Consider the following 27,410-nt stretch of genomic DNA (forward strand, 5'->3'; position numbering starts at 1 on the left):
ATATATATATATATATATATATATATATATATATATATATATATATATATATATATATATATATATATATATATATATATATATATGTATGTGTGTGTATATATATGTGTATATATATATGTATATGCTGATATTTTCTGTAAGATAAGTATTTAGTTTTAATTAAGGATGCAGAAATGAGTACACCCTAGATTTAATTCAGAAAATGTATTAATAATAATATTCTAGTATTTAGTATGTCCTCCAGAACTTAAAGTATACAGCTCTGACCCTTCTTGGCACTAAGTGTACAAGTTCATGATAAATGTTCACTTCTGTCCTGTTTAACTCCTGGAGGACGACCTCCTTAAATGCTCTGGTCTTTAATGGGGAGTTTTGCTCAGCACAGCTGCTTAAGAGCATTAGGCTTGAGTGAAATACATGTCCACTGAAGGATTTTCACCTTGGGAGAACTATATATCCATTGTCATGCTGGGAAAATTCCCAATAATGCATGGAATGAGGGGAGGGTAGCATCTTCTGTTTCAAGTGTTTGTATTACATCACACAGTAGTGTGTGACTTCATGCCAGCATTGATAAAGCACAACTCTCTCACACCTTCAGCACTCATTCGTCTCTGTATAAAAGCTTTACTACCACTGAAAGTCACTGTGGGTACCAAGCACTTCTCACTGTACTCCTCATCCGGCAAAACCAGAACATGCTGGAAGCTTTTGGATCCGAAATGATTGTGGATTCCCAGAAATCTCTATTTTGTGAATATGGGCCTTGGAAGAGGTTAAATGAGTTTATTTTGCTTTGCTACAGTAGGTAATTCTAATGGTGACCACAACCATGCATGTCACTTCTGCAGGCTGCGTCATACTCTGTGAGATAAAGTCTCACTCTTTTCATAGCTTTTGTCGGCTCTAAGACACTTGCATGTTATTTCTCCTGATCTTTTTCTAGGAAAAATTCACTCATCACTAAATGAAAACTTAAAGTGAAGACCTGAGTATTTCAGGAGCCTTATCATAAGTCCATTGTTTTTAAATTTCAGTGCTACTTCTGCTATATTTTCACAGTTTTTTTTGTTTTTTGTTTTTTTTTGGAGGATGTACTGATTTTTGCAACACATTTTGCTGAATAATTTTGTAATTCTTCTTTGTTAATTTATCAAGCAGGTTTGTTGGAACATTATATCTCCAAAGAACCCTAACATGTCTTCTAAGTAAAGAGTACTTAGAGGAGTGTACTCATTTATGCTGTGCATTGTAGTTCTAAAAATAGTTCTCAATATAGAGTCCACACCACACTATAACGATAAAGGCACAGATAAACTATATCATTGGAATCACTTTAAGGACCATTTTTTTTTCCATCTGATGAAGGATAAAAATATTGACAGCCGATCAGAATCCATCCTGCTGTAATGAGCTCGAGAATTTAAAGCGGCAGATGTGCATGCGCTTAAATAAACAGACGATATCGTTCGCTGGTGTGGACGCCAATATCGTTATCGTTCTTGGTGTGATCGGGCCTTTAGCCTCTATCCTTTGCTTTAAAGGTGAAGTGTGTAATACATTAATTATTTTTATATTAATTATACTATATTAATTACATTACTAAACTTTATTTTAATGTTTTACAGTAGTACTGTTGTACTATATTTTTACCAAATAAAATTATTTGTGGGTGAGCATTAGAGACATTTACATTTCCTTTTTTCTAGATAAACAAGTAATATTTCTTATTAGCTGAGCTAATGTTGCTAATATCTGACTGGACAGGATGCTCAAACAGATAGAGCAATGTTTTGATAAAACCCTAACTTGTGAGAATCAACCTATGAACTTATTTTTTGCATATTAAACTGAGAAAGGACAGTAGTGGAAGTATTTGTGCACCAAAAACAATACACACATCACCTTTAAGCCCTATGACTTCACTGTGTTTCTGTGTTACCTCAACCGACTAAAGACCGTTTGCTTAAAAAAATTTCTCTGTATAAATCATGTCATTTAGTAACCGTGTATGAGGGTTTTTATTTGTAAAAACTGTTCTCGTAGTTCTTCGCTGGTCTCAAACCAGCTTCATAGGTGTCATAGGGACCTGCCTTATTAGCAGTGTGTCTTTAACCTCTGACCATTGGCCTGTGTCCTGCAGCAGGAGGGCAGCCTTAAACTGACCTTCCAAAAGCAAGGTTTGCCTCTGAAGCGCCCCCTGGAGGGAGAGGAGGGACCTCTTGCCCAGCAGCAGTACTTAGCCCGGCTTCAAGAGTTACAGAACGCATCTGACACCAGCCTGGCAGACTACACCAAAACACAGAACAACTATCCACAAGGTAATCTTCAAGCATATATGTGACTTTGGGCCACAAAAAACCATTCAGAAGTAGCACAGGGATATTTGTAGAAAGAGCCAACAATAAATTGTATGGGTCAAAATTATAAAAAAAATTTGTATGCCAAAAATCATTTGGATATTAAGTAAAGATCATATTTCCTACAGTAAATATATAAAAACTATTTTTTTTATTAGTAATATGCATTGCTAAGGACTTAATTTGTACAACTAAAGGTGATTTTCTCGATATTTAGATTTTTTTGCACACTCAGATTCCAGATTTTCTCAGCCAAATATTGTCCGATCCTAATAAACCATACATCAATGGAAAGATTGCAGAAAAGCTTTCAGTTGATGTATAAATCTCAATTTAAAATTGACCCTTATGACGGGTTTTGTGGCCCAGAGTCACATACTGTATGTTCAAACATTTATCTGCTTTACCCACCAACCACACCACACTGTATGCATTATACAGCACTGAATGACACTAAAAGTGCATGTTCTTTGTGCTGCTGAAGTACTGCCAGAGCAAATGCGCCAGAATGGAGTAATGGACGGACAGCCTGTAATAAAGAAGAGAAGAGGGCGGCGGAAGAATGTAGAGGGCATGGACCTGCTGTTCATGAACAGAAACAGGCCTCCTCTGATGGCAGACCAGGTTTGACTTTATGACCTTTTTTTATATATATATATATTCAGAAATCAAGAAAGTTGGCATGCTTCAGTATCAATAAGGTGATTGCATGACCTATATTTGCAGAGTCCTGCTGGCTGGAGTAGCAGTGTGGCCAGTACATCCGCTCCCCCTGGGTTGAGCACACCTCAGGGGCCCAGCACCCTTGATACGGAATGCCGTGTTCCCGTCATCAGTCTCAAAGATGGGACACGACTAGCCGGAGAAGACGCTCCAAAGCGGAAAGATCTTGACCAGTGGCTTAAAGAGCACCCAGGCTTCGTGGCAGATGTAGGAGCCTTTATTCCTGTAAATAGCAGATTTTAAATTATTTTATGGATAAAAAAAAAAAAGATATTCTTATGTATTCAATAAAATATGCATGTACGTTTCTGATCATACCTCTTTTGCAGACCGCAAACAAGCTGCAGTTTCAAGATGGCAGACCAAAACAGAAGAGACATCGCTGCAGAAACCCAAACAAAATTGACATCAACAGCCTAACTGGAGAAGAGCGAGTACAGATCATCAACAGGCGAAATGCTCGCAAGGTCAGTTTGTGATTGTAATAGTTTTACTGTACTGATACTGTGTGTTGAGGGTTGTTTGTAATGCTTGTTTTATATTTCTTTGCTCCAGATTGGTGGTGCATTTGCTCCTCCGCTGAAAGATTTAAGCCGGTTCCTGCAGGAGAATCCAGAGTATGGTGTCCCACCAGAGTGGGCTGACGTTGTTAAACAGTCTGTGAGTAAAAAGAGAAACGTTATTCATTCCAAATATACCAGATTAACAGAAATAAATCAGCCCGACATGATGATGTGTTAGTGCTATACATTATGATAATATTGAAAACAGTCCAGCACCAGGGTCACACTGGCAACCACCAATCAGAAAGAAGACAGCTGCACAATGTGTAGTTATTGCTGCCACACAAAATCATGTTGAAGGACATTCTGCCCACACCCGTTTGAGGGAGCTTGCCAGTGTGGGAGTTTTTTGGTTTTCATAAAAAAGAAGTGGTGTTGACACCCCAGCCTGCTGGAAGTGCTGATCAACAGCAAGTTCTTTTTGCACAGTTATGGTTACAACCTCTCTGTCCGCCTCCACACACTCATATTTTGAGTGATTCATTGTCTGAAAAAATAGAAAGCACAAAAAGAACAAAGTTCAAGATGAATTCGACTAATAGCAATAATAGCTTACAATAGTTAGTATATAGTTATCAATAATAGTGTTGTTATGAATTCTTTTGGCTACAGTAATTGTGTATTAAATGAGAAATGAGAGCTCTAAAATATGATTCTAATTTTACCCTTATGTATCAATTAAAATATTATGGGTGTTTTCTCCTACCTGTATAACAGATGCGTTTGTGTTTCCAGGGTTACCTTCCTGAAAGTATGTTTGACCGCATCCTGACCGGCCCCATTGTTCCTGAAGAAGTGAGCCGGCGAGGACGACGTCCCAAAAACGCTTTGGCTAAAGCAACCACCATGACCAATGCCAGTGCCAACGCCGCCCTGGGGCTCAACCCACTCCTGACCAACGGCCTCCTCGCCGGGCTGGACCTGCCTAGTCTCCAAGCTCTTCAGCACAACCTCCAGAGCCTCCAGTCTCTCCAACTCACCACCGGCCTCATGGGACTGCCTCACGACCCTACCAACATGGCCACCATGTTTCCAATGATGCTTTCCGGAATGACCGGGCTGCCGAACCTCCTCGGGATGAGCGGTATCCTCGGACAACAGGACACGGCAGGTGTGGCTTTGACGAGCGACGAGGACGGGAAAAAGAAGAGCGGTGGAGAGGCCGCCACACACAAAGGGTCGGCTGAGACTTTGAGTCCAGATGGCAAAGCTGAAAGGACAGAGGGTCAAAGCTCCAAAGCCACCACCTCAACAGCCGCCAACTCCAATCAAACAAGTGCTTCTGCTTCAGGCCACCCACTGGCCCTCAACCCCCTTCTCCTCTCTAGTATGCTCTACCCAGGGATGCTTCTTACGCCAGGCCTTAACCTGCCTGTGGCCAACCAGCCGCAAGCTGCAAACACTCAGCCAACCCCACCACTGCAACCTGCTGCCTCTGAAGCCACGGCGCAGCTGCCCGGCCGCTCGGAGGACAAAGACAGCGATGAGGGGGAGGAGCCCGACGAAAAGAAGGATACCAGTGGTCCAGAGGGCTCGGCGAAGGCGGAGTCATCCTCCTCCGAGTCCGACAGCTCCTCCGAGTCATCCGAGGATTCCGATTCCAGCGACGAAGACTGAGTCTTTATACATGTATAAATAAATATTATATATTTATATACATCTCTTAGAAATGTATACATATAAACACATATAGGAATTATCCTGCATTTACTACATCATGTTTTTTGTTTCCATGTAAATATAACTAAAGTGTTGTGTACTAAAGAGAAAAAAAAAAAGGAAAACGGAGATCCTAGAGAAACTGAAATGAGATTTCGGTGTTTGTTTAGGTACAATGTCGTTTCGAAGAGACGTTTTGCATGTGGAAAAAACGAAACAAACAAAAAAAAAAAACCTTTGTGAAATTGTATTACACCATGATGTACAATTGCAACAGACAAGAAGCAAAAACTAAAAGGCATTATTGTTATAGCTATGTCAGGATTTAATTTTATTAAAGAGATGAGGACGCTGTTGCTCATTGCAGAGCTGTATAATTAATATATTTTGTTTTGGGAGAAAGAACACATCGACTGTTTGGGTTTCATTTGTAAATACTTGAGCAGGATCCTGAACACATAGACTTCACGGAGCATAGCTACAGATTCACAGCAATAACACACAGGCAGCTTATGAATGTCACTGAAGCTGTAGAGACCCTACGTTCGTTCGTTCATTCATCCATCACACAAGTTCTTGTTCCTTCACTTCTCTTGTGATCTGTGCATCTGTTTACTGGCCCGGACTCTCTGCTTCCTGCCCAAGGTCTGTTCTTCTTTTACTTTTTCTTAATTTTTTTTATCCCTTTCTTTCTTTCAAATTCTCTTCATACAGCTATTTTACCCAAAGATTTGAGTTTTGTACATGGGAACATGTAATCCATCTTGCCAACATGCTGTACGGTGATATCTACAGTGAACCAGACATTCTTTTAGAGACACATTTCTCACAATGCCCCAAATCAAAGGAAAAACATAACCATTCAGTTTCAAACCACTTCCTTCACATTCATATATTCATGTTTCTTTTAGCGTTCAGACAGCACTGTGTGCGTGTGTGTGTGTGATGTTCTGTGAATATGAACACTGTTGCCTCAATTTGCATGAAACTCTATGTGTCCACGGTCCTGTCGGCCTCACATGCAAACCCCCTGGTGATAAACAGCAGTGCACATATGCTCTCTTTTCCACAGACTGCTACAGTATTGTCAGATTAGCTCATCACATTTGTAATCCGCGTGAGAGTATTGAGAGGAATTCAAGTATTTGCAGTAGTATTTCAGTTACTTTATCAGTGCACATGAATTGATAGTAGGGTTGGTGAATCTTACAAAGGTCAAAAAAGTCACAAGGTCCTTTAGTCTGTCAAAACGCAGATCCACATAGTTGTCTCGCTGCTGTTAGATGTAAATGGCTGATCTAGAAGTGTCCTTATGCCATACTTCAGCGTCTGTCCCTCATAATCCGATTCGTCGCAATCCAGCACCTCGGCCAACACGATGAACCTCATTGGCGTTTTGAATCAGGACGTGTATGCGATTCGTTTATCGGTTACGTGTGCTGATGTGCTTGTTCTAGACTGTTAGGCTCATTCGTCTCTGCTGCGTCACGTTTGTTCATATTCAGGTCCGGCTACTGAAGTTTTACATTTGTGATGCAAATTTCTTACTTCGGGATGCACTGCACAATGCAACTCTTTGCCTGTCTCACTAGTGAACACCGTTATAATAATGGGTCTTTCCAAGCATGTTTGATTTCGTTGATCATGGTTTCACACAGATGCCCTCTCTCTTATCTCTCTCAGTGTAACGTTGCCTCATTAGATGTTCTGAATGCCGTCTCCTCTCCAGTGTGGCATCAGATCTTCCTCTTTCCAGATAGTTTGTGCTGAGCCACGCACTTTGAAACTGTGTACAGGTATTGCTGCTTTCCTCTTCTTCCCAAAACCGCACATGAACCCTATCTAGTTCCTCTTTTTATGACATCCGCAGCGTTAGCATCTCATTTAACCGAGCGATGTTCTGAGAAGAATTACAGGTTTGACAGAATTGGACATTTATGTTGATTTTCCTTTTCTTTTCTTTTTTCATCGTATGCACATTAATTGAATATTTTGGTTGTATTTCATGTTGCGTTATGAACCACTGGACTACTAACCAGAATCAGGGCAAGACTTGCCATTGTGGCACAAAGACAATGACATCCACCATGCAACAGCAAATGAAATAGAAATACACTACTGCAAATGAACATTTGTTTTCAATTATGTGAATGATTGAATTGACAGACAGACTCTTTTTTTTTCATGGTTTATTTTGTTTCATATTCTAAATATTTTGAAATTAAAGCCCCTCTTTTTTTGGCTAAAATGTGTTTTCAGATACTTGCAAGTTGTGGCCTGTGTAGTCAGTTAATGCTTCTTGTAGTGCAGGAGTCATGTCTTAAAAAGTTTGTAACTTATTGAATTACTTTCTATGAAGTTCTATAGAAGAAATTGAGGTTTAATTATTTTTATTAAACATATTCTGACTCTACAGAAAAATCGTGTCTCATGTGAAATTTGTCAAATGTATTTGTTTGTTTTGAGCTGAAGCACCCGTTATTAAAATCTAAAACTGTCTAAAATCTAAAAATGTTTTTTATTATTATTAATGTGTGATGATAAACTGAGTTTGTTTGATTGCGGTTGGAATTTTAATGTGTTTTAAGGGGTTGATATTGTCAGTGGAGTGCACAAATGTCACTTGTGGGTTGAAAAACACACTTGTGGGTAACAACACGCCGCACAGAATGTGACAATATGATCTGTGTGCTTGCAGTGATGGACTAATAATGTTATATAATGATTGAGAAGTAGAGTTCTTACATAAGATTAAATTCCTCCTATTCAGAAATGTGACCTGATCAGAAGTAAAATGCTGGCTGACTAGATGTACAGTAATACTGCACTAATAACTGACAAACAATATATATTCTTTGACTTTTCATCAAGAAAAATACAAATTATTACAGGGCTTGGATAAAATAAGGTTAACTGTTATTGTAGGGGTTAATTTTTTTTTATTTTTTTTTAGCTACAGTAAAAAAACTGAAAAACCGTGTTCTCTGGGTTGTATATCATTGTAGCATACGTTTTCAAGCCGTATGTGAAACGGGTGACTTCTCAGACTTCTGAAAGGAACAAATGATGGAAGCCTGTTTACCAGGAGCATCAGTAACCTCCTCAACAGCCCAATGCTTTTAGTGTTTTGAGAACAACACAAAGCTTGGCTGGAATTCATCAGAGAAGAAGAATAGGGTGAAACATGAGAGTGAATGATAGAGACATTAAACACTAAGGAGGATTGTATCCAAACAGCACAAAAGTACTACTACAGCAAAAGTGTGACAGCAAGGCTCAATATGTACCTGGAAGAACCTGTTTGCACAAAAACTGAGCTCAGAGAACTTTTGTTGAGAAAAGTATAAGTATATACTAAAAGGATAAACTAGAAGGCAGTGATGTGTGTTGTGAGATTTAAAGTGCCCCATTATGGACTTTTGTAAATGACCTTTCGTGTGACGCAGCTCTTAAGTGAATGAAAACCTCCTGTAAAGTTTTAAATCTAAAAGTGCACCGTGTATAAAGTTATTGGCTCTAAAAAGAAGGAGTCGACTCTGACTGAAACCAGTCGTTTTAAAATGAATCCCAAGACGTTTCATGTTGATGTCAACATGAAACATTAGCATATTTCCTGCCCACTTGTTGGTCTTTTCACTTTTGATCTTGCATGCATGTCAACCTGTTGTTGGGGACTGTCAAAATCAGAATATGAACCTTTCATAACCCATAAACGCTGCACTTTAAGCATGGTGACATTTGGCTACTTCCAAGTTTATGAAACAAAGAAAATGAATGAGTGAACACGAATGGTCCTGCTATCAGCACAATAGTTTCTCTATCCCCCAGCATGTTTGTAATCTGGAATACAATCCCATCAGAAGACCACAGCCCTGCCTGATGTTACACACCTGTATTCACACAATGCGGATATACTCAACTATTCAACCATACGAGAAATCATAAGTTGTTGATTAGGCTGCTACAGACAATTGAGGCATTGTCATTATACACTATATAAACTATACTTGTTTCATTTTTCCCATTTGCTCTTTTATACCAGATCAATCATATCTGACAACACAATGTAAATATATATATATATATATATATATATATATATATATATATACACACACACACACACACACACACACATACATACATACTGTTTGCATGTTGCCAGAAAAAAAAAAAAAAAAATACACTAATATTACTCTAATAGTGGACAGAAAGTAATCTGCATTTTCCAGATACATCAAATACATTATCAAATATTACCAGATATAATATTTTAATCATTTGCTTTGTTTTCAATATAGTAACAATATAAAACACATACTACCCTATACATCATTTAAAAGTTTGGGGTCAGTAAGATTTTCTTTGTTTAATTTGATTTATTTATTTGAATTTTTAAATAACATACCAAAATATCATTACTATTTAAAGTAATTGTTTCCATTTTTATATATTTTTGAAAATTATTTTATTCCTGTGATGACAAAGCTGAATTTTCATTACTTCAGTGTTCAGTGTCACAAGATTCGTCAGAAATCATTCTAATATGCTGATTTGGAGCTCAAGAAACCTTTCTCATTATTATCAGTGTCAACAGATGTGCTGATTAATATTATGCAAAAAGAAAAAAAAAGAATAATTAATAAAAAGTTCATTTGATTTAAAATTATAATTTAGTGATGATATATGGCTATTTAATGTCACTTTTAGTCAATTTAATGCATCCTAGGCGAATAAAATAGTAAGTGATTAATAAATTAAACTTTTTAAACAGGAAGTGCTACAAGCTGGAAAATGAATCAGTGGGTCAGTGCTGTCATGTGCCGCCCGTGTAGATAATGCTTTGACCCTGTGGACAGAGATTAATGAAAGAGGCTTATTCTGCATGTTCAACCTGTCATTTATTACTACAGACAGACTCATGACTGACAGAGCGGCCCTGCTCTGTTTATCTGTAACCATGTCTTGACACGCCATCGGGTTAAATGTCAACTCACGTTGCCTGGCAGGTGAAACACACAAAGTCTGCAACAATCTGAATCAACAAAACCTTGCTAACTGTGAGCATGCTGTATGTTTGCAGTACATGCACCAATGCCAACAGGAAGTTCAGTGTGTTGTTATAGAAATCAGAGCCCTGACTTCCACAACAGTGTCATAGGAATCGTACTTAGGCAGGAGATTTCACTGATGCATTTCTAAAGAGCACTTTACTGCCTTTGGACAACATCTGCTTATACTGAGATCCTTTGCTAACTTTTCTGAAATCTCCATAGAGGAATCTCTGGATTGTATTATGGGGTGCAACACAAGTAAAGGTATTCAAGTCAAAGATCCATCCAAAAAACCTAAAGACAGACCCAAATCTGCCGACTCAGTCGACAAAGAAGAAGAGGACCATGTCAGTGAAGTGTCAGACACAGAGAATAATGAAGTGGAGACAGAAGACAGCTGACAATGTCAACTTTCTGGTGCTCAAGCTTTCATTGTAAGTGTCAGGAAACTATTTCTTATATCAGCTTATATTATAATATTGCATATTCGTTTTTTTTTTTAATCTGCTCCAGTGAGAGACATGCATCAGAAACTGTTGTGATGGTATTTGATCTTATGTTTTTTTTTCTGTTAGTTGCGGTTTCTATTTGGTCCAGCTGTGATCGGCTGAAGTTTCCAGGAGAGTGCGAGGAAATCTGCACCAGCCTGTTTCTTTACATGATGTCTTTATATATACAGTATATATGTTCTCATCTCGTCACGTCATCTCTGTCCATCATAACTTCTTCAATACCTTCTTTCTGTATGTATTTTTGGTTCTTTGTATGACCAGACTGTTGAGGAAAGTGCCAAAGGATAAAAATTCATTGTTATTGTGATATTAGCAGATATTTTCTTATATTATTAGCATATTCTATTCTTTAACAATGTAAATAAATATTCTTAGGAAAATGAAAAATGCATTATTTATTTTGGACAAAATAATCGTGCTTTATTTTTTTTTATCATTATGATAATTCAGTTTATATAAAGTCAAAAGGCATGAGTGCTTGTAATATCTTCCAAGACCAGCAGATGCCCCTCTGTCTCTTTACAGTTTTTAATTTTTTTTTCAGCTGCTTACACACAACATCTTCACTTGTCACACAATTTCCGAAAGCTGATAATCACCAAAAGCTGACTAACACCAGAAGCACACACCAATTCTGTAAAACCGTACACTAATTCTCGAAATTTGACTCCGTTTTCAATTTGCAACACTTTTTGCAAAGCACATCACACTTTTCTTTGTTACACAAATATCTAATATTTGCTTTTGAGATTTGTTTGATATTTTGAATGCAGTGCTTCATTTTGCAAGAGATGTTACACATTTAGCTTTTTCTGTGTGCAATTATTAGATTTGTGTGTAAAGTTATGAAATAAAAAGAGGCAAGGGTTCGTAAGCAGTTGAAAAACACTGTAAATTAAAATATGGTTCATTGATACGTTTGATAAAAACTGAACCTTTGTGAGACCACGTATGATGAGAATTTTTAAAGTTATTAACAAAATAAATAAACAACTACTGTAAATTAATTAATGAAAAACCTGCTACGTGTTTAGTACTGGGTTAATACTACTAAATAATGAAATAGAAATGTAAAACAACAAGTGCAAATAAACAAGTAATATTAACAAAACCAACAAATAAAACAACAAATAAATAATATGTCAGAAGTTCATAGTAATAATAATAAAAAAATAAATTAATATAATGCCAAATAAAGAAAGAAAGTCAACAAATTAAAGATGTTACGTAGTAGCTATATTAAATGAACAAGTAATAAAGGACAATAATGTGTTATGACGAGCCTTCTTTGCAAAGTTGTTTAAAAGTCGTTTGTCAGAGTGGGGACTTTCCATTGACATTTACTATTTCCAAACTAAGCAAATTGTGTTTTCACCCCCTGGCTGACACTAAACAATGTATAATTATATATATATATATATATATATATATATATATATATATATATAATATTACATAATTTAAACTGCTTTCAAAATGTTTTCCTCGTGGGGTGGTTTTACTGCAGCACTACATTCGGATCCTACGATGCAGGCAGCGGCCTGCACACTACGCATACAGCTAGTCAACGCTAGGGGGCACAAGTGCTCTATAGCGGAAGGACGTTTTCTCCAGCTTCCACCCCTCGCTGAGAGCATTCAATGTGAAATGTATGTTTTAGGATTATTAGCACAGAGTGGGTAGAGCTCACAGAAAAGCTATTCTGTAAAGCCCAGTTTCACACTCTCATCAGAAAGACAGCAGGAAATTGCTGCAAAATATTATTATTACACAAATGGATACTGTGAATGAATAAAATGTTTGAGAAGATAAATGAAAAGCGTTTTTAAAGAAAATGTAGCACCTAATAGCTTTTTAATTTCACATGATGCGTGAAAAGAAGGACTTTGAGTATTTCTCCTGCCGTTTCCTCTTAGTATTGATGAGAGCAAACACACCTGCAGCGAGCCGGTGTCTTATCATCTCTTTATCAGTTAATTAATATGACTGCTTCAAATGCCCATTATCTCTGTGGTTACATTAAACCAAATGATCCACTGATGTTAACGAAATGTTATGCTAATACACGCACTCCTCTGTGGGAGCCTAGTGCAGCCATTGATTGACATCAATTTAATTTAATTGTTGTCACAGACAATTGGCTGGAGAAATATTGCTTCACTGAGTAATTCTGTATGCAGTGTGACCAACATCTGGATCTGAGATGATTCAATTTACACCTCTGAAAAATGAAATCAATTATTTCCTAAAATATCACATTTTTCATATCAGTTTAATAAGGCAAGATGGTCTTGGAGGAATGAGGATACTGGGATGTTTTGGGAGGTTAGAGACATGCTATTCTCTCTTTTCAAATATTTCATATACACTCAGTAGCCACTTGATTAGACATGTACATTGGCTTGTTGATGCAAATTATTGAACTGCATTAAATGTGGCAGCATGCATCACAAGCATGCAGATGATGCATGCAGATGGGCAGGAGAAACCAAACATGAAAACGAGGAAGAGCATCCGCAGATGGGATTTTCACACGCAAAAGTCATACATAATGAAACAAATTCCAAAACCAAAAGCAAAATGATCACCATTCTTGAAGCAGAAAGCCTTTGTTTATGAGAAAGGCATGAGAAATAGATTAAAAGAGTAAAAGATTAGAAAATGTCGTCTGGTTTGATAAATCTCACATTTGGATTTCATGATTATGTATTTCTGTAGGCCAGCCTTGAAGTTTGCATCACCCTCAACACACACCCAATAAGATTATTTTTTCATTGGCTCTTGGATTATTACAGAAAATAAGCTTTGTGACCAACAAACGTTATGATTCTTACATGTCTTGTTCATTATGATAATCTCGACCCTGACAGCCTTTGTAGTCCCATTTAGCCACTCGTTAGCATGTATTTTATGTTTGTAGGGCAAAACATTAAAAAATGTTAAGCATGTTTTTACCACAGACCTTGATCAGGCATTTAAAATGCTAAGTGCTAAAATGCTGACTCATTTCCGGGTTTTGGCCTACGAAAATACCTCATCACTGCAGTGCTCTATGGTTTTTTATCGGTGATATTTTCTAGACTTTTTCTTCAAAACCTTGTCTAAATGCCACGGCCTATGCTAGTACTGCTTCCCATGTGCGTCCATTTCCCACACAGTCCTCCTCAAATGACCACTTGTATCAGGACAACTCACCCCTCACAATGCACACGTCATTCCAGACTCGTCACACAACGACACCTCAATGAGTTCAGTGTGCTCAAACGGCCTCCACAGTCACCAGATTTCAATCCAGCAGAGAGATGCAGTCTCTTCCTTATCCAGCACCATGTTGAATCTGTAACTTTAAGAATTTAAGATTTAAATATGTGATGATAAACTGTCCACTGAGTGTATACACATACATTTACTTAGCTCATTAAGACTGTAAAGTTCAATCAAACTACACATTAATAATAATTATAATTCCTCGCACAGTGTGTTTATGGCAGAGCTAGTTGTGTATGATTGATCTGTATCCTGCTTCAAGGTGAGTGGGACAAAGAAGCTGTACGTATGTGTATGAGCATCATGTGTGTGTTGACTGTACATGTGTGCTGAGTGTGTGCTGTGTGATCTGCTATGTCTCAAGGTGAATGAGAGTGAAAGCAGCTCTCTGGCAGCTGCAGTGTAATTATGTGAAAGCTGCTGGTGTGTGTATATAAAATGCCTGCCTGGCAGGTGTAGCCATTCATCTCCCAGATGAGTTTTTTTTTTTTTTCTTTTTCTTCTTCTTCTTCTTTTTTTTCGGAGCTGAGGCAGAGAGAAGTCTTTTCAGTGAAAATGGAGAAAAATGGGAAAACATATTCTAAATGTCATTCATTCAGCCACCATGTCACTCTGACCTTAAAATATCATCTATCCCTTGTTGTAAATGTGGACAAGAGAATCCTGTAAAATACCACATTTTGATAAGAGATGAAGCTCGCATAAAGGGTGTGTGTATGTGTGTGTGTGTGCTGGGCCATCAGTGACGGGGTGAAAGGGTGGCACTGATTCCGGAGGCTCACAGCTTCAGGGGGCCACATCAATTCCTGCATTACTCATGTAGTGACAATGCTTTCTGCGTCAGTAGAAATGAACGAATACACAAATCATGCACTGTGTGCGATGGTTATTATAGTAAATTAAAGCTAAAACCATAAAAACATTCTTGATACTTGAAACAAAATAAAATTAACTGATATGTATTTTAACTTGATGTACGAAAATAACTATAGATAAATATAGACATGAATAAAATTAATGGCATGAATAAACAGTACAAACTCCAAGATATCTTTCAAGAAACCTACCTGCAAAGCTATAGCATAAAAAACTATATGCAAGTGCACCTAGAGCAAATGCTGCTTTAAACACAAAGGATGGTCACACCAAATGTTGATTTCATGTAACTGCTAGAAGTTAATTGATATAGAAAATCAATTTATGACATTATTTTTGACAGCAACCTCATTTTGCAGCCCTTTTACACATACCTAAAACAAACAGTAATGTAGCTTTGCAGGATGGCTTCTTGAAGCAGAATAAAACAGACATACAAATAAATAAACAATAATAAGAACAAGACCAAAGACATTGGAGGGACAGTATTGAGTTCATAAGGGTTAGCATTAGATTGGCTACCAATAAAGTGATTTCGATCCAGAGGTGCAGTCTTTGTTAGGTTATATGGTCTCCCCATTAGTCAGTTTTGCTTGTTTGTTTATTTATTATTTATAGAAGTAATCAATGAATGAATGTTTTTCCCTTGTCTGTCTTTTGTGTACTTGTCTGGTAAGCGGATACGTTATGTGAGAAGTGTGGATTGCTTTACAGCAGCAACAAATGCACATGTACAGCTACCCAATGTATAGCTTATATAAATATACCACTATATCAATGGTATATTTATGACAGTGAATTGCACTCATTAACTGGGGCACTCCAAAGTCGTAAAACCCCAAAACTACACAACGTTGCTCATTCTTGTCTAAGTTTTTTGTATTTTACTATTTTTATCTATTTATTCATCCTAAACAATCTCTCAATTCCCTGGATAACACATTGCAAGAGCTGGCTTAATAGGCTACGTGTCCTCTCTACCATGATGCTACTCAGATACATTTAAACTGTAGCCTAAAAGACTTGCCTCCCTGCATCCACTGATCAAAATGCTTTATTTTGTCTGTTAACTAATGAAAGCATTCAAAAATGTTGTCGTACAGACTTGTGGATGGCGCTTTTTAGCACTTGTGCTAAAACTACGCTACATAAATCAAGCAAATGATACATAATCAAACTCCTCAGTAGAAATACTGTGGGCACTTCTAGCTCATTTTAAAATATGATATTGAGAAGTAAACGTCTTGTTAAGATATTTATTGTAAAATAAATCTACAGATGCAAATAGATAATGTGCAACAAAATAATCACTTAAATGTATATTTTGGATGTTTTCTTTCGACTAGTCTGAGAGATGACATGTTTAAAGAAGCAAAACAGCCCAAAATCTCAAATTTAGCTAATGCATGAATAATATTAAAACTCTCATTGAAGTTTATTATTTGATTTTCATTAGATTTTCTGCCACATATAACATTAGTTATGGGTGTGCATGGTCCCTTTTTTTCCAAACCAAGGCTGCAGGTTTGCAGTTGTTAAAATAACCAATGTACAAATCTGTGAAAACTAGTTTTCCTTCTTTCATGTATAAATACAGTACACTGTTATAAAAACAGCAGGCCATTACACTGTGTCAGCAGCTTGTCTGCAAATTTGCCAGCACTGATGTTTGCCTTAATGCAATTTCTGAGTTTGCTGACAAATGAAACGCTTTTAAGTTGTTTGGTGTGGTATTGTGGTGCTGTGTTGGTGCTGTTATTGTGCAGAGCTTGAGATGTGGAATGTATACAAAATGTGAAGGCCAACTGAGTGAAAATGATTTAGCGTATGTAGTCATCCAGAGTATTGATTCAAAAAAACATAATTAGATTTTTTTTTAAACAATGAGGGGTCCGTAAAAAATTACAATGGAGGCCTTGAGTTATTAGCTCCAGTTCTGTGAGTGTGTGTTTGTGTGAGAAGTTTTGTTTAGTGTATGTTTAGCGGTATCTGGGTGTGTGTGTGTATAGTATTTGTGCCAGTTTTGGTACATTGAAGGCCACGGCATGTCACTGTGTCTCCCTTGCGTAAGCCTCTCAGAGCTCATATAACAGTATCAAATCACTCTCTCACACCCCTCAATCTTTCTCTCAGTTGTAATTTCAGTACAATAGTTACATGAGTCATGGAAACAGCATGCATTTCCTAGAACAAGTAATTTTGTAATTATAGGGTGAATATGTAGTTGTCAGGGATACATTGTTACACCTCATCAACACAAAAACAGATGGATCTCTGTTTGATTGTTTTATTGAGCCATAAACCCTACTGATGTTGTTCATTTACATTATTATGCCATCAGAGCTCATTTCTGTATTCACCACATACTCTATCCCATGCATACTAGCCATTAGCCAAACTGTTCCTAAAACGTAAAGAATGGTACCATTTATATTTCCATTTGAGCTTGGTTTGGAACATCTCTTCGCCCAAAGTTCTCATCATGCTGGTAGAAGGCGTTTAGTTATGTTGCCCCTCGCGATTGGTCACCCGTTTGTTGTTTGGCAAAAATGTTCTATCTGTAACTGGCCAAGTGTGCAATTTGAGCGAAGTCAATTAAAATACCTGACCATCCTCCATGACACGGTCGCTATTTACATCTCATACCTTATGTAAACACTTGTGTTACCAAAGCAATGACTTATGCGTTTGTATTACAAGATCTGTTATCAGTCCCCACAGTGAAAAATGAAACCGTAACTGTACCGTCTAGGCCAGATCGGCAGGGAACTGGATGGTTAAGCAACAAGAACGATTTAGCCAGTTTGGAAAAGTGGTTATTACTTTCATAGCATTTTCATTTACATGCACATTTATGCATTTGGGAGATGTTTTTATCCAAAGCCACTTGACATGTTTTCAAGATGCACGTTTTATGTGTTCTGCAGTTCTTGCTTTCCCTGGGAATTGAACCTATGACCTTGGCGTTGCAAACGCCATGCTTTAATGTTTGAGCTCATTAACAAATTCTCATTGGAAGGTAAACTGTATTTCACTTTAAAATGAAAAATTGTACTCACTGTCATTTTGCTCCAAAATCTGTAAGACTGTTCTACATCCCTAATCCTCCCAAACTACCTACCTACTTAAACTACCTTACTAACTATTAATAAGCAGTAAATTGGTAGTTCACTGAGGCAAATGTCATAGTAAATGGTTTATTAATAGCGATGATTGGACCTTAAAACAAAGTGTGAATATGACACATCAATTGTGTTCAGCAGCAGAAAGGATGTCATACAAGTTTGGAATTTAATGAGGGTGAATAAATGATGACCGAATGTTCATTTTGGGTGAACTTTTGGGTGAACTTCTATATCATTTCCAGGCTGTGTACTTGCTTGTCAATGTGCATGATTCTGTAGGCACTTGAATATGAATTTTGCATTGGCAGAGCCTCATCTGAGAGGAATGCCATTAATGTGTGTGTTGGTGAGTGGGTGGGTGAGCATCTGCGTGTAGAAGTAATATAGACCTCTCTGCTCTACTGGAGAGGACAGAGACAGCGCAAGCGAGAGATGGAAAGAGCACTCCACAACATCATTAGTGCTTTTTCATATTTACATTTTTAATGTAGAGGAACAACATTCATGTTCTCGTCTCAAAGAAATCAAGTACTTGTCCTGCAGGCCAGTTAGTCACAAGCAATTACGCTAAATGATGCAAAAGCCAGAATATTGTGGGGTTAAATTGCTTGTGGAGAGGCTTTTGACATGTGACTGTCTCTCTCGTCTCTTTGAGAATAGGTGCATTTCAGGGGGAGGGAGAACCATTAGAGTCCAATCATAAATAACTCTCTCTGTCCTCTGTTTGAGATGAGAGAGGAAGAGAGCAGAGGCCAAACTACCTGTGATTGAATTTGAGGGCATTTTAGTTTGGACTCGAGTCAGATTTCCATTATGTCGAACAGTCCTAGTGTATCATATAGCCATGCAATAGCACACCCACCTGTTAAATATCAGATTACTCCGAAACAAATGGCATCAGTTAGCACAAGGCATTTAAGATCCTTTCAGTGCTGCAGCTGAAACACTGCCCAAAATTACTCATACTGTACCATTGTAACCTTACAATAGGATTACATCCTTTAAAACCCTTTACTTCGCATGTAGCTCCACAGAGGTGGAAGTGGGTTAGAAATGGTCAATCCAGCAGAATGATGACAGGACTATACTGTATGTTATTAACCAGAGCAGTCAAAGAGCCAAGATATTATAACAAGGGGCAATCAACCCAGATGCTCTCTTTCTCCCTCTCTCTCCCTCTCCCTTTCTCTCCCTCTTTCTTGGCTGTCATGGTTGTCATAATATAGCCTCACTAATGCAATACAAGAAGAAGCAGGAAAGATTTACAAAAAAAAAAAAGAAAAGAAAAGAAAAAAAAAAAGATTTTTTTTAAAGCTTTTGAAAACAGTCTTTTATGCTCACCAAAGTAACATTTATTTGTTCAAAATAGTGATATTATGATAAACTATTAGAATACAAAATAACTGTTTTCTGTTTTAATATATCTTATTAAAGTTTAATTTATTCCTGTGATGCAAAGATGAATTTTTAACAGCAGTTCCTCCAGTCTTCAGTGTCACATGATCCTTTAGAAATCATTCTAATATGCTGATTTAGTGATTAGAAGAAAACTATGCATTCTTATTAACAATTGTGTGGGAATTGTAATACATAAATTCAGGCTTCTTTGATGAACAGAAAAACAGCATTTATTTGAAATATACATTTTCTGTAACATTATAAATGATTCTTTTCATCTCTCTAATGTCTGTTTAATCTTTCAGTGTCAACATTTTATTTGTTGGTTTAAGATTTGATTTAAGTTTCTTTGAGGCATAAGTCTTTTCTAACATTGAATCATAATAGGAAATCACATAGATGATCATTTTCTCTTGCTCTTGTCTGTCTCATTGTGTTTCTTTTTTTTTTTTTTTTTTGCACCTAGAGGATGCTTTACATTTTTATCTCACCATTGATTAACTCTCCGATTTCCAATATGGGGAAAAGCGAGGAGTGTTGTAACAGCATGAGTTACAACAGCATCAGTTTAACCAATTAGAAATGAGCTACGGGGTGCATTCACTATCATACATGACCACCATACTCTTGAGGTGACAGAAGAAATTGAAGATGAAAAGTAAATGGGAGACTTATGTGTTAGAAAAAGATCTAGAAATATCTCTGAGCAGATGGTGAGGGTTATAACACATTTTGAGAATGGTGAGAATGACTAACTGTTTCCTGCATGTTTTTAATTAAAAATATTTAAGACAAGGCAGATTGCATAACCATTAATTTGAGCAATCATTAATTATTTAGGTTGTCACCATAAACAAATGTGCAAAAAATAAAATGATAATCCATATTTTGTTGTTAACTCCCCCAGTACAGTAGAACTGCTTGTATTTTGCGAGTTTAGAAGTGTTGATTTCTAATCTACATAAATTCTAAGCAGATAAGTATGTGATTGTGAAGCTATCAAAATTACACATTCTGCAGTGAAAATGAACACTGACAGTTACAGATGTTGAAACTAAATAATTCCAACATTCCCCAGTCTCCTCGCAGATATGAAATAAAAAGAAGCCATTTCTTTTTTCAAGTGTGCCTGAAAGTTTTTACATTTTTACCTTTTTATTTCTGTATATTACAAAATGAACCACAGTTATCAGAGTACAATCAAACGTTTGTGATAAATTACAACTTAGTTCAAAATATTGTCCTGACATTTAGGGTAAACCATATTTTTTTTTGTTTTAATATGCCTTATCAGTGGTCAGTCTGTGTCAGATCCCATTAGAAATCAGACAGCTTCCCATGTTGAGCCCAAGCTGTTCACCAGTAGAATGCTGACATTGATATCTTAATAATTATTGAGATTAATGAGCAGCAGCACTGATCTTGGGCAGGATTGGTGAGATAAAGAACAGACCAGTCAAATTCAGTCAATAGGCAGAACCATGTGACTGTAAATGTCAGACAAATAAAAAAGGTTATTTTATTGTTTGATACACTGAATATATATCAAGCATGGAAAAACAGAATGAAATCGTACATAAAATGGTATAAATATGTATTTGTATCTGAGCTTATGGGTATATGTGAATCTAAATAGTTCAATTGGAGGTGGTACTATGTATGTTTAAATAGATCAGGTATTGATGTAGCTAAAACATAGTTTATGAGAACATGTTGCTCTGACAGTACTTTAATTTTATAGTATGTGGTTCATCTGATTTCCCTCTGGATCTGAGAACTGACAGCTCAGAACATCAGCTCATTACACACACACACACACACACACACACACGCACACACAGAGTTCAGTGTAACACTGCAGTGCAGATGAAGTGTGTGTTTGTGAGAGAGAGAGAGAGAGAGAGAGAGAGAGAGTGAACAAGCTCCATTCAGATATCTTGCTCATTCTGTAGAGTGTTGACCCTGAGGCCTTGACAGTTCAAAAACCCATTAAATGTGTAGCTGTTGCCAGAACTGAAATGAGAAGCCAGAGGCTATTCTGGAGAAGGTAAAGTGAGAAAGAAAACACAGTTAGGAATATGTCATAATACAACACTAGAGGTGATGCTGCATCAGCTGCTGTTTAATACATCATGAATCTAATGAAGGCAGTGCTTTGTATTAATCAGCCACAGCAATGATATCCATCAAGTACATTGTGTCCTTAAAACCAGGAAAAAAATATACTTTTCTTTGAGCTTGTTTTGATGAAATGTGATTGCGTAGTTTGCCTGCTGGCCATGAGCACAGACGAAACATTAAAGAGAGACTGGAGAAATCTATTCACCACTCATTATTCACAGTAATACATATTTCCCCCATCTGCGGCACAATTGCATTTGCAGTGTATATTATCTTTTTGATTGTGTTCATTGATAGCTCTATCTCCACAGCTTCATTTGTTATCTGTGTTTTGTGTGGAGCTGTGAGCGTTCTGTACGTTCTGCTCGGGAGCGGTGCACAAGTCATTTGGAGCATCATGTCAGTTCTGCTGTGCTTTAAATGAGATGGAGAGACTGCGTGAGTTAGTAGTAATGGAAGAGGGAGGCAATAGACTGTGAAATAAAAACCAATGCATTTCAATACCAGGCTCATTGTGACCTTTTCCACAAAATCACCAAACAAACTCGGTCTGGATAACTATTCAGGTGGAATCGCCCACTTACAGACACACAGCTCTTTTGTTTCTCAGACAGTCTGCAGTATCTGTTCTGTTCTGTTTTTGTTCTGTTTGGTTGTTCAGGGCTGCATTTCTTAAATTCATAGTTATCTTAAGTAGATTATAAAAAACACCAGTACCAATTGGGTTTATGTTGCTTTTGGGACACAGCCATTTGATGTTTCTATTCTGTTTTGTACTGTTCTTTTTTTATTCCATTCCAATAGCCCTTGAACTCTACAGCACAGCTTTTTATCTGACTGTTCATGGAATAGTGTTCCTCAGAAGCTCTTTTCAAAATCTCTGTGGATGCAGTGTGTTCTAAGCCCAAGACACACTACACAATTTTCGGCTTCCCAGATGAAAGATGGGCATGGTGAAGCAATCATGGTTGATTTTCATCATAAGGGCTCCTAATCGGTGGACTTGTGTCATATAGTTTGAGAGGTTCAAAGATGGCCGTTGTCATGGTCTTGCGACCAAAGGTAGCCTACAAAAATTTTCTGACAGAAATTGAGGATGATCATCACAGAGTATTTTTGGTACCATGACACACGATTACTGACCTAAAACATAACTGCTTACCTCAAACATATATTCCTTCCTCTTTCTCACAAAAACGCATAAAAACTACAACTGCCAGAATGTGATTCATCATACTCTTACCACCGCATGCTGTGGACGTTTTATTTTTCACCAATTTATACTTATATTTCAACATGTAAGTTATCTCTGTGTATTAGGGAAAGTCAACATTATTGACAATAATAATGTTCGGTTCTGTGATCAGTAGTAAATATACAGCATGTGCATTCAGATGGAGCAGCATTTATTACACAGAGCCGTATAATAATAATCTAAAAATAATAATTTAATAAAATAAATTCTTCTGTGAGATGATGTGGCTTCTTACACAGAATAAGACTGCATTATTATATACTTTGTTATAATGAAAATTCTAATAATTACAATAAGAACTCAGATGAATCATATATTGTCATAGTCCTTTGTTTATTAGTTACACTGAATCAATGAAATCAGTTAAATCTTTTTATTCAGCTACCGCTGTTTGGATTTCCTGGATTTCTTCTGGCCATTGAGGTGGTCCATCCTCTCGTTGCAGAGTCGGGGTCCTTCAGCCGATACTTCACTGTTCGGAGGAAGGATGAGGTGTTGTGTCCTTTTTTTAGATTTGCATTTTTTGAACCGCTCAGTCAGGGGACTGAAGTTCAGCACACTTGCACAGACCAAGTCCGAGGACTGGTGTGCCATGATCTATCAAAAAGATGCACTTATCTCCATCCTTCCTCATCAGAAGTTCCTGAGGTTTGCTTTTGGGGGCAAAAGCCTACCAATACAGTTCTTCCTCTGGCCTTGCACTCTCACCCAATACTTTCACAACTTAACCACATCGACAATTGGTTGATATTAGCTCAATCAGAGCGGATGGCGGTTCAGCATCAAGGTGTCATTCTCACTAACATGAAAGAGCTGGGGTTTAGACTTAACGCCAAGAAAAGTGTGCTTTCCCCAGTAGTGAAGAATCACTTATCTGGGCATAGTGTGGGATCCAACCACGATGCAGGCACATATGTCGCCTGCTCGATCGAGTCGATCCTCACTGCAGTCGCGAGAGTGAGAGAAGGCCGGTCACTCTCTGTAAAGTCTCGGAGTTCGCTGGGTCTGATGGCAGCTGCGTCCAATGTGAATACTATTGGCCTGCTATATATGAGACCCCTACAGTGGTGGCTCAAGACCAAGGGGTTCTCACCGAGGGGAAATCTGCACTGCATGCTAAAGGTCATGGGGTGGTGCATACATGCCTTGGACATGTGGAGGAAGCCTTGGTTCTTGTCTCAGGGTCCGGTTCCGGGACCTCCTTTTCACCGCGTAATGCTAGTGATGGATGCATCCCTCAACGGCTGAGGTGCGGTCATGAGTGGCCACCCTGCCCGCGGTCTGTGGAGTGGCCACCATCCGACGTGGCACATCTTCTGCCTGAGGATGCTGGCCATGCTTCGAGCGCTACTTTACTTTCTCCCAGGCCTAAGAGGTCACCATGTGTTGCTGTGCACCTACAACACAGCAGTGGTCTCTTACATCAACCACCAAGGAGCTTTGCGCTGACGCCATTATACAAACTAGCATACTAGATCCTTGTATGGTCCCAGGGCAAACTCCTCTTGCTGAGAGCGGTCCACATTCCTGGGAATCTTAATATGGGAGCAGACATCTTGTTAAGGCAGGGGCCGAGGCCCGGGGAATGGCGGCTTCAAACCGAGATGATGAAGCAGAGTTGGAGAGTTTTGGCCAAGCTCGGGTGGATCTGTTTGCTACTCGAGAGACATTGCACTTTCCCCCCTGGCTCCCTCTGACTCATCCAGCTAATCTGGGGCTGGCCGCCATAGTACAGATGTGGCCGAGGCTTCATCTGTATGTTTTTTCCCCGATTGCTCTGCTCCTGGGAGCTCTGGAGAGAGTGCCCCAGGATGGAGTCTGGCTGCTCTCAGTAGCCCCATTCTGGCCAGGCCGGGTATGGTTCTTGGGCCTGATTTCTCTTTTTGACAACAATCTATGCGAGGTTGCCGTCAGGAGAGATCTCCTCTCGCATGCAGAGCGTGTGCCCCCGCATGGAGTTTGGTGGCTGTAGGTGTGGTCTCTGAGGAGGCACAACTCTTAGATTCCGGTCTCTCAACCGAGGTTGTTGAGACCATTATCCAATCCAGAGCACCCTCAATGAGGAAACTGTACACCTTGAAGTGGAAACTTCACTTCTTGGTACGGAGACTGCCAGCTAAACCAAGTAACTGCCTGATGGGTACAGTGGAGTTCCTGCAGGCCCTTCTCTCCGCAGGGTTGACCCACTCCACCCTGAAGGCCATTAGAAGCTTATGCTGAGCGGTGATCAGGATGCTATCCTAAGCCTTGAGTCCTCTGATCTCCCCTCTCTTGGGGGTCAAGACTCACTCCTCCTGAAGTTTGGTCATTGGACGGGTTGTCCCCAATTACTGTCAGGCTCCTGTCTACTTCTGTTGCTTTAGCTGTGCTCTTCCACACTAGGTGCCACAGTGCCACACTTGCGGCATCTCTGGCCGATGCTTGCTTCATCCTTTGAGGCTAAATGCTGGCTTCGCCGCTCATATAAGCTTCCTGGTCTCTGACGTCACACGCCTATGACGTCTCGCCCATCCATTGGACTGATTACACATGTAATTCAGAGCAGTCATGCTGGAGGCGTTCCCAAAAGTGTTCTCAAATGCAGCATCTCATTCTCTCGAGGAACCATGGTTACATACGTAACCTTGGACTATCTGATTGGCTTGCTTAGTCTGGGAGCTGAAAAGACAAACGAACAGCTCTTTCTAATCAGCCCCATGTGAGTCCTAACGGGTCAGTAATTAATAGATTAGCCTGTGCAGGCAGACACATTGTAGCTGGTTTGCTCTAGTAGGAGCACTCTAGGGATAAATGTATGAGGCTTTCCTGAGGTCTAAATATCAAAATAATATATAATTCTTATATATACCATCTCAGTCTCCTCGTTCCTCAATGCAGTGCTGAAAGACTTAAATTATAAGATGCTAAAGACTAATGATGTTTTTACTTAGTGTTTACTTAGAAGTGTAATAGTAAGGAGTCAAAACTCAAGACTAATGATTCAAACTAGTTTTAAATATCATTTTTTTTATTACATTAAAATCAAATAATGTTATTGTCTTCTGAGTGTACTACATCATGAGCTGTCATTTGTTATCAGTTATCATTTGTGTCTCTGGGGCATTGGGGATCTTTCGACAAGCCCTGATGTCAGATGTGGTTTTGAGGGTCGGGCAAACATTGGGCAGACATCCACTCTCTGCTTGCGATCTTCTGATATGGTGGTCCTGTCCGGAGCGGTTTGATCACACTGACCTGATTAGTGCCCTTGACCAGAAGGACCCTTGTCATCAAGACTCTCGTAGATTGAGTGGGTCTGTATGTGTGCAGAAGTCAGTCTGTGGCCCCACGGGCTCAGAGACAACATTACCCCCGTCTTCTCAGATAAAATCATAGAGCATAAACCATGTGTTGATGCTCAGGAGAAACAAGGACAACGGCACATGAGCATAATGCAAACAGATATAACAGAATACATACAGCAGTGCAACATGAGCAAACAACACACCTGTTATGTCTGTTACAGTATGCGGAGTCTCTTCGCCTTTCAGTCTCCATCCCTGATGACTCCATGGCAACAAGCTGGACTAAATCCAGTGCATGTGTGTGTGTGTGTGTGCGTTTGTGATGAAGTCAGAATGTCTGAGGTCTGTAATGAGAGATAATGTGTTTATATTTGTGTAATGTTGTACTGATTGCATTCTCACTGGACCCCGGCTAAATGAGAGCATCTCTTCTGCTCTGCTCACTGGCTCAAAATAATTACACAGTGAATTATTACATTACGACTCACTTTGTTACGACTGAAATTATTCCCATCCAGATATGCAGAGCAATTTGATGATCCTTGATGGCTTTTTGTTATGTTTAATTTTGTAATTCGGATCATTATTATCTCAGCATTTGACATCTGACTGCTCTTTGACTGTTATATACGTTTGTGTGTTTGTTTGCTTATTTATTTGTTTGTTTTTATATTTATATTTATTTTAAAATATGTGATCCAATGATTGTTCATGTAGCCCGTGTTGTGTGTGTGTTTTTTTTTTTTTTTTTTTGTCTGTTTCTATCATAGTGGATTTGTATAGTATTGTTCTTCAGTATTGTGATCTCGTTGTGTAGGCCTACTGTAGTTTTGAAAAAAAGGTTTGTTGTGATACAAAGTGTGGCGTTGCTACAGATGAGCTATGGTGTATGACGACAGCCAGACTGTGAAAAGGAACATTATCTGGAAAAATTGTGTTCTATTCTGATTCATTTGTGGGCACTTCTCTTCAAGATTTTGTGTTTTGAGAAAAGTCTCTTATACTCACAAAGGCTGCATTTATTTGATCATAAAAAAAAAAATAATAATAAAAAATAAAAGATACTATATATATATATATATATATATATATATATATATATATATATATATATATATATATAGTAAAACAGTAATATTAAACTATTACATTTGTTATTCCTGATTGTAGCAACCAAGATATAAAAAAGAAGAAAAAAAGCATATTTGCA

General features: G+C 38.2%; 1 protein-coding gene and 1 long non-coding RNA gene across 10 annotated transcripts in view; both read left to right on the forward strand.

Annotated features, from left to right (window-relative positions):
• chd9 (chromodomain helicase DNA binding protein 9) overlaps positions 1–6,043 on the forward strand; it is a 63,956-nt gene extending 57,913 nt beyond the window's left edge. For 5 of the 9 annotated variants that reach the window (XM_026267584.1, XM_026267579.1, XM_026267586.1 and 2 more), the window contains exons 34-39: positions 2,147–2,324; positions 2,848–2,987; positions 3,090–3,311; positions 3,416–3,553; positions 3,642–3,746; positions 4,385–6,043. In XM_026267584.1, coding sequence (XP_026123369.1) covers positions 2,147–2,324; positions 2,848–2,987; positions 3,090–3,311; positions 3,416–3,553; positions 3,642–3,746; positions 4,385–5,266 — 1,665 coding nt within the window. In that variant the 3' untranslated portion in view covers positions 5,267–6,043. The remainder of the gene's footprint in view (positions 1–2,146; positions 2,325–2,847; positions 2,988–3,089; positions 3,312–3,415; positions 3,554–3,641; positions 3,747–4,384) is intronic. The other 4 variants (XM_026267585.1, XM_026267583.1, XM_026267587.1 and 1 more) reach the window with 4 other exon arrangements.
• A 4,316-nt stretch (positions 6,044–10,359) lies between these two features.
• LOC113105301 (uncharacterized) lies at positions 10,360–10,987 on the forward strand. Its single transcript, XR_003292337.1, has 2 exons — positions 10,360–10,796; positions 10,938–10,987. It is a non-coding gene; the product is annotated as an uncharacterized LOC113105301 (long non-coding RNA).
• Positions 10,988–27,410: the final 16,423 nt, after the last annotated feature.

The sequence above is a fragment of the Carassius auratus genome, chromosome 7, assembly GCF_003368295.1.
Source record: "Carassius auratus strain Wakin chromosome 7, ASM336829v1, whole genome shotgun sequence".
Lineage (NCBI taxonomy): Eukaryota > Metazoa > Chordata > Actinopteri > Cypriniformes > Cyprinidae > Carassius > Carassius auratus.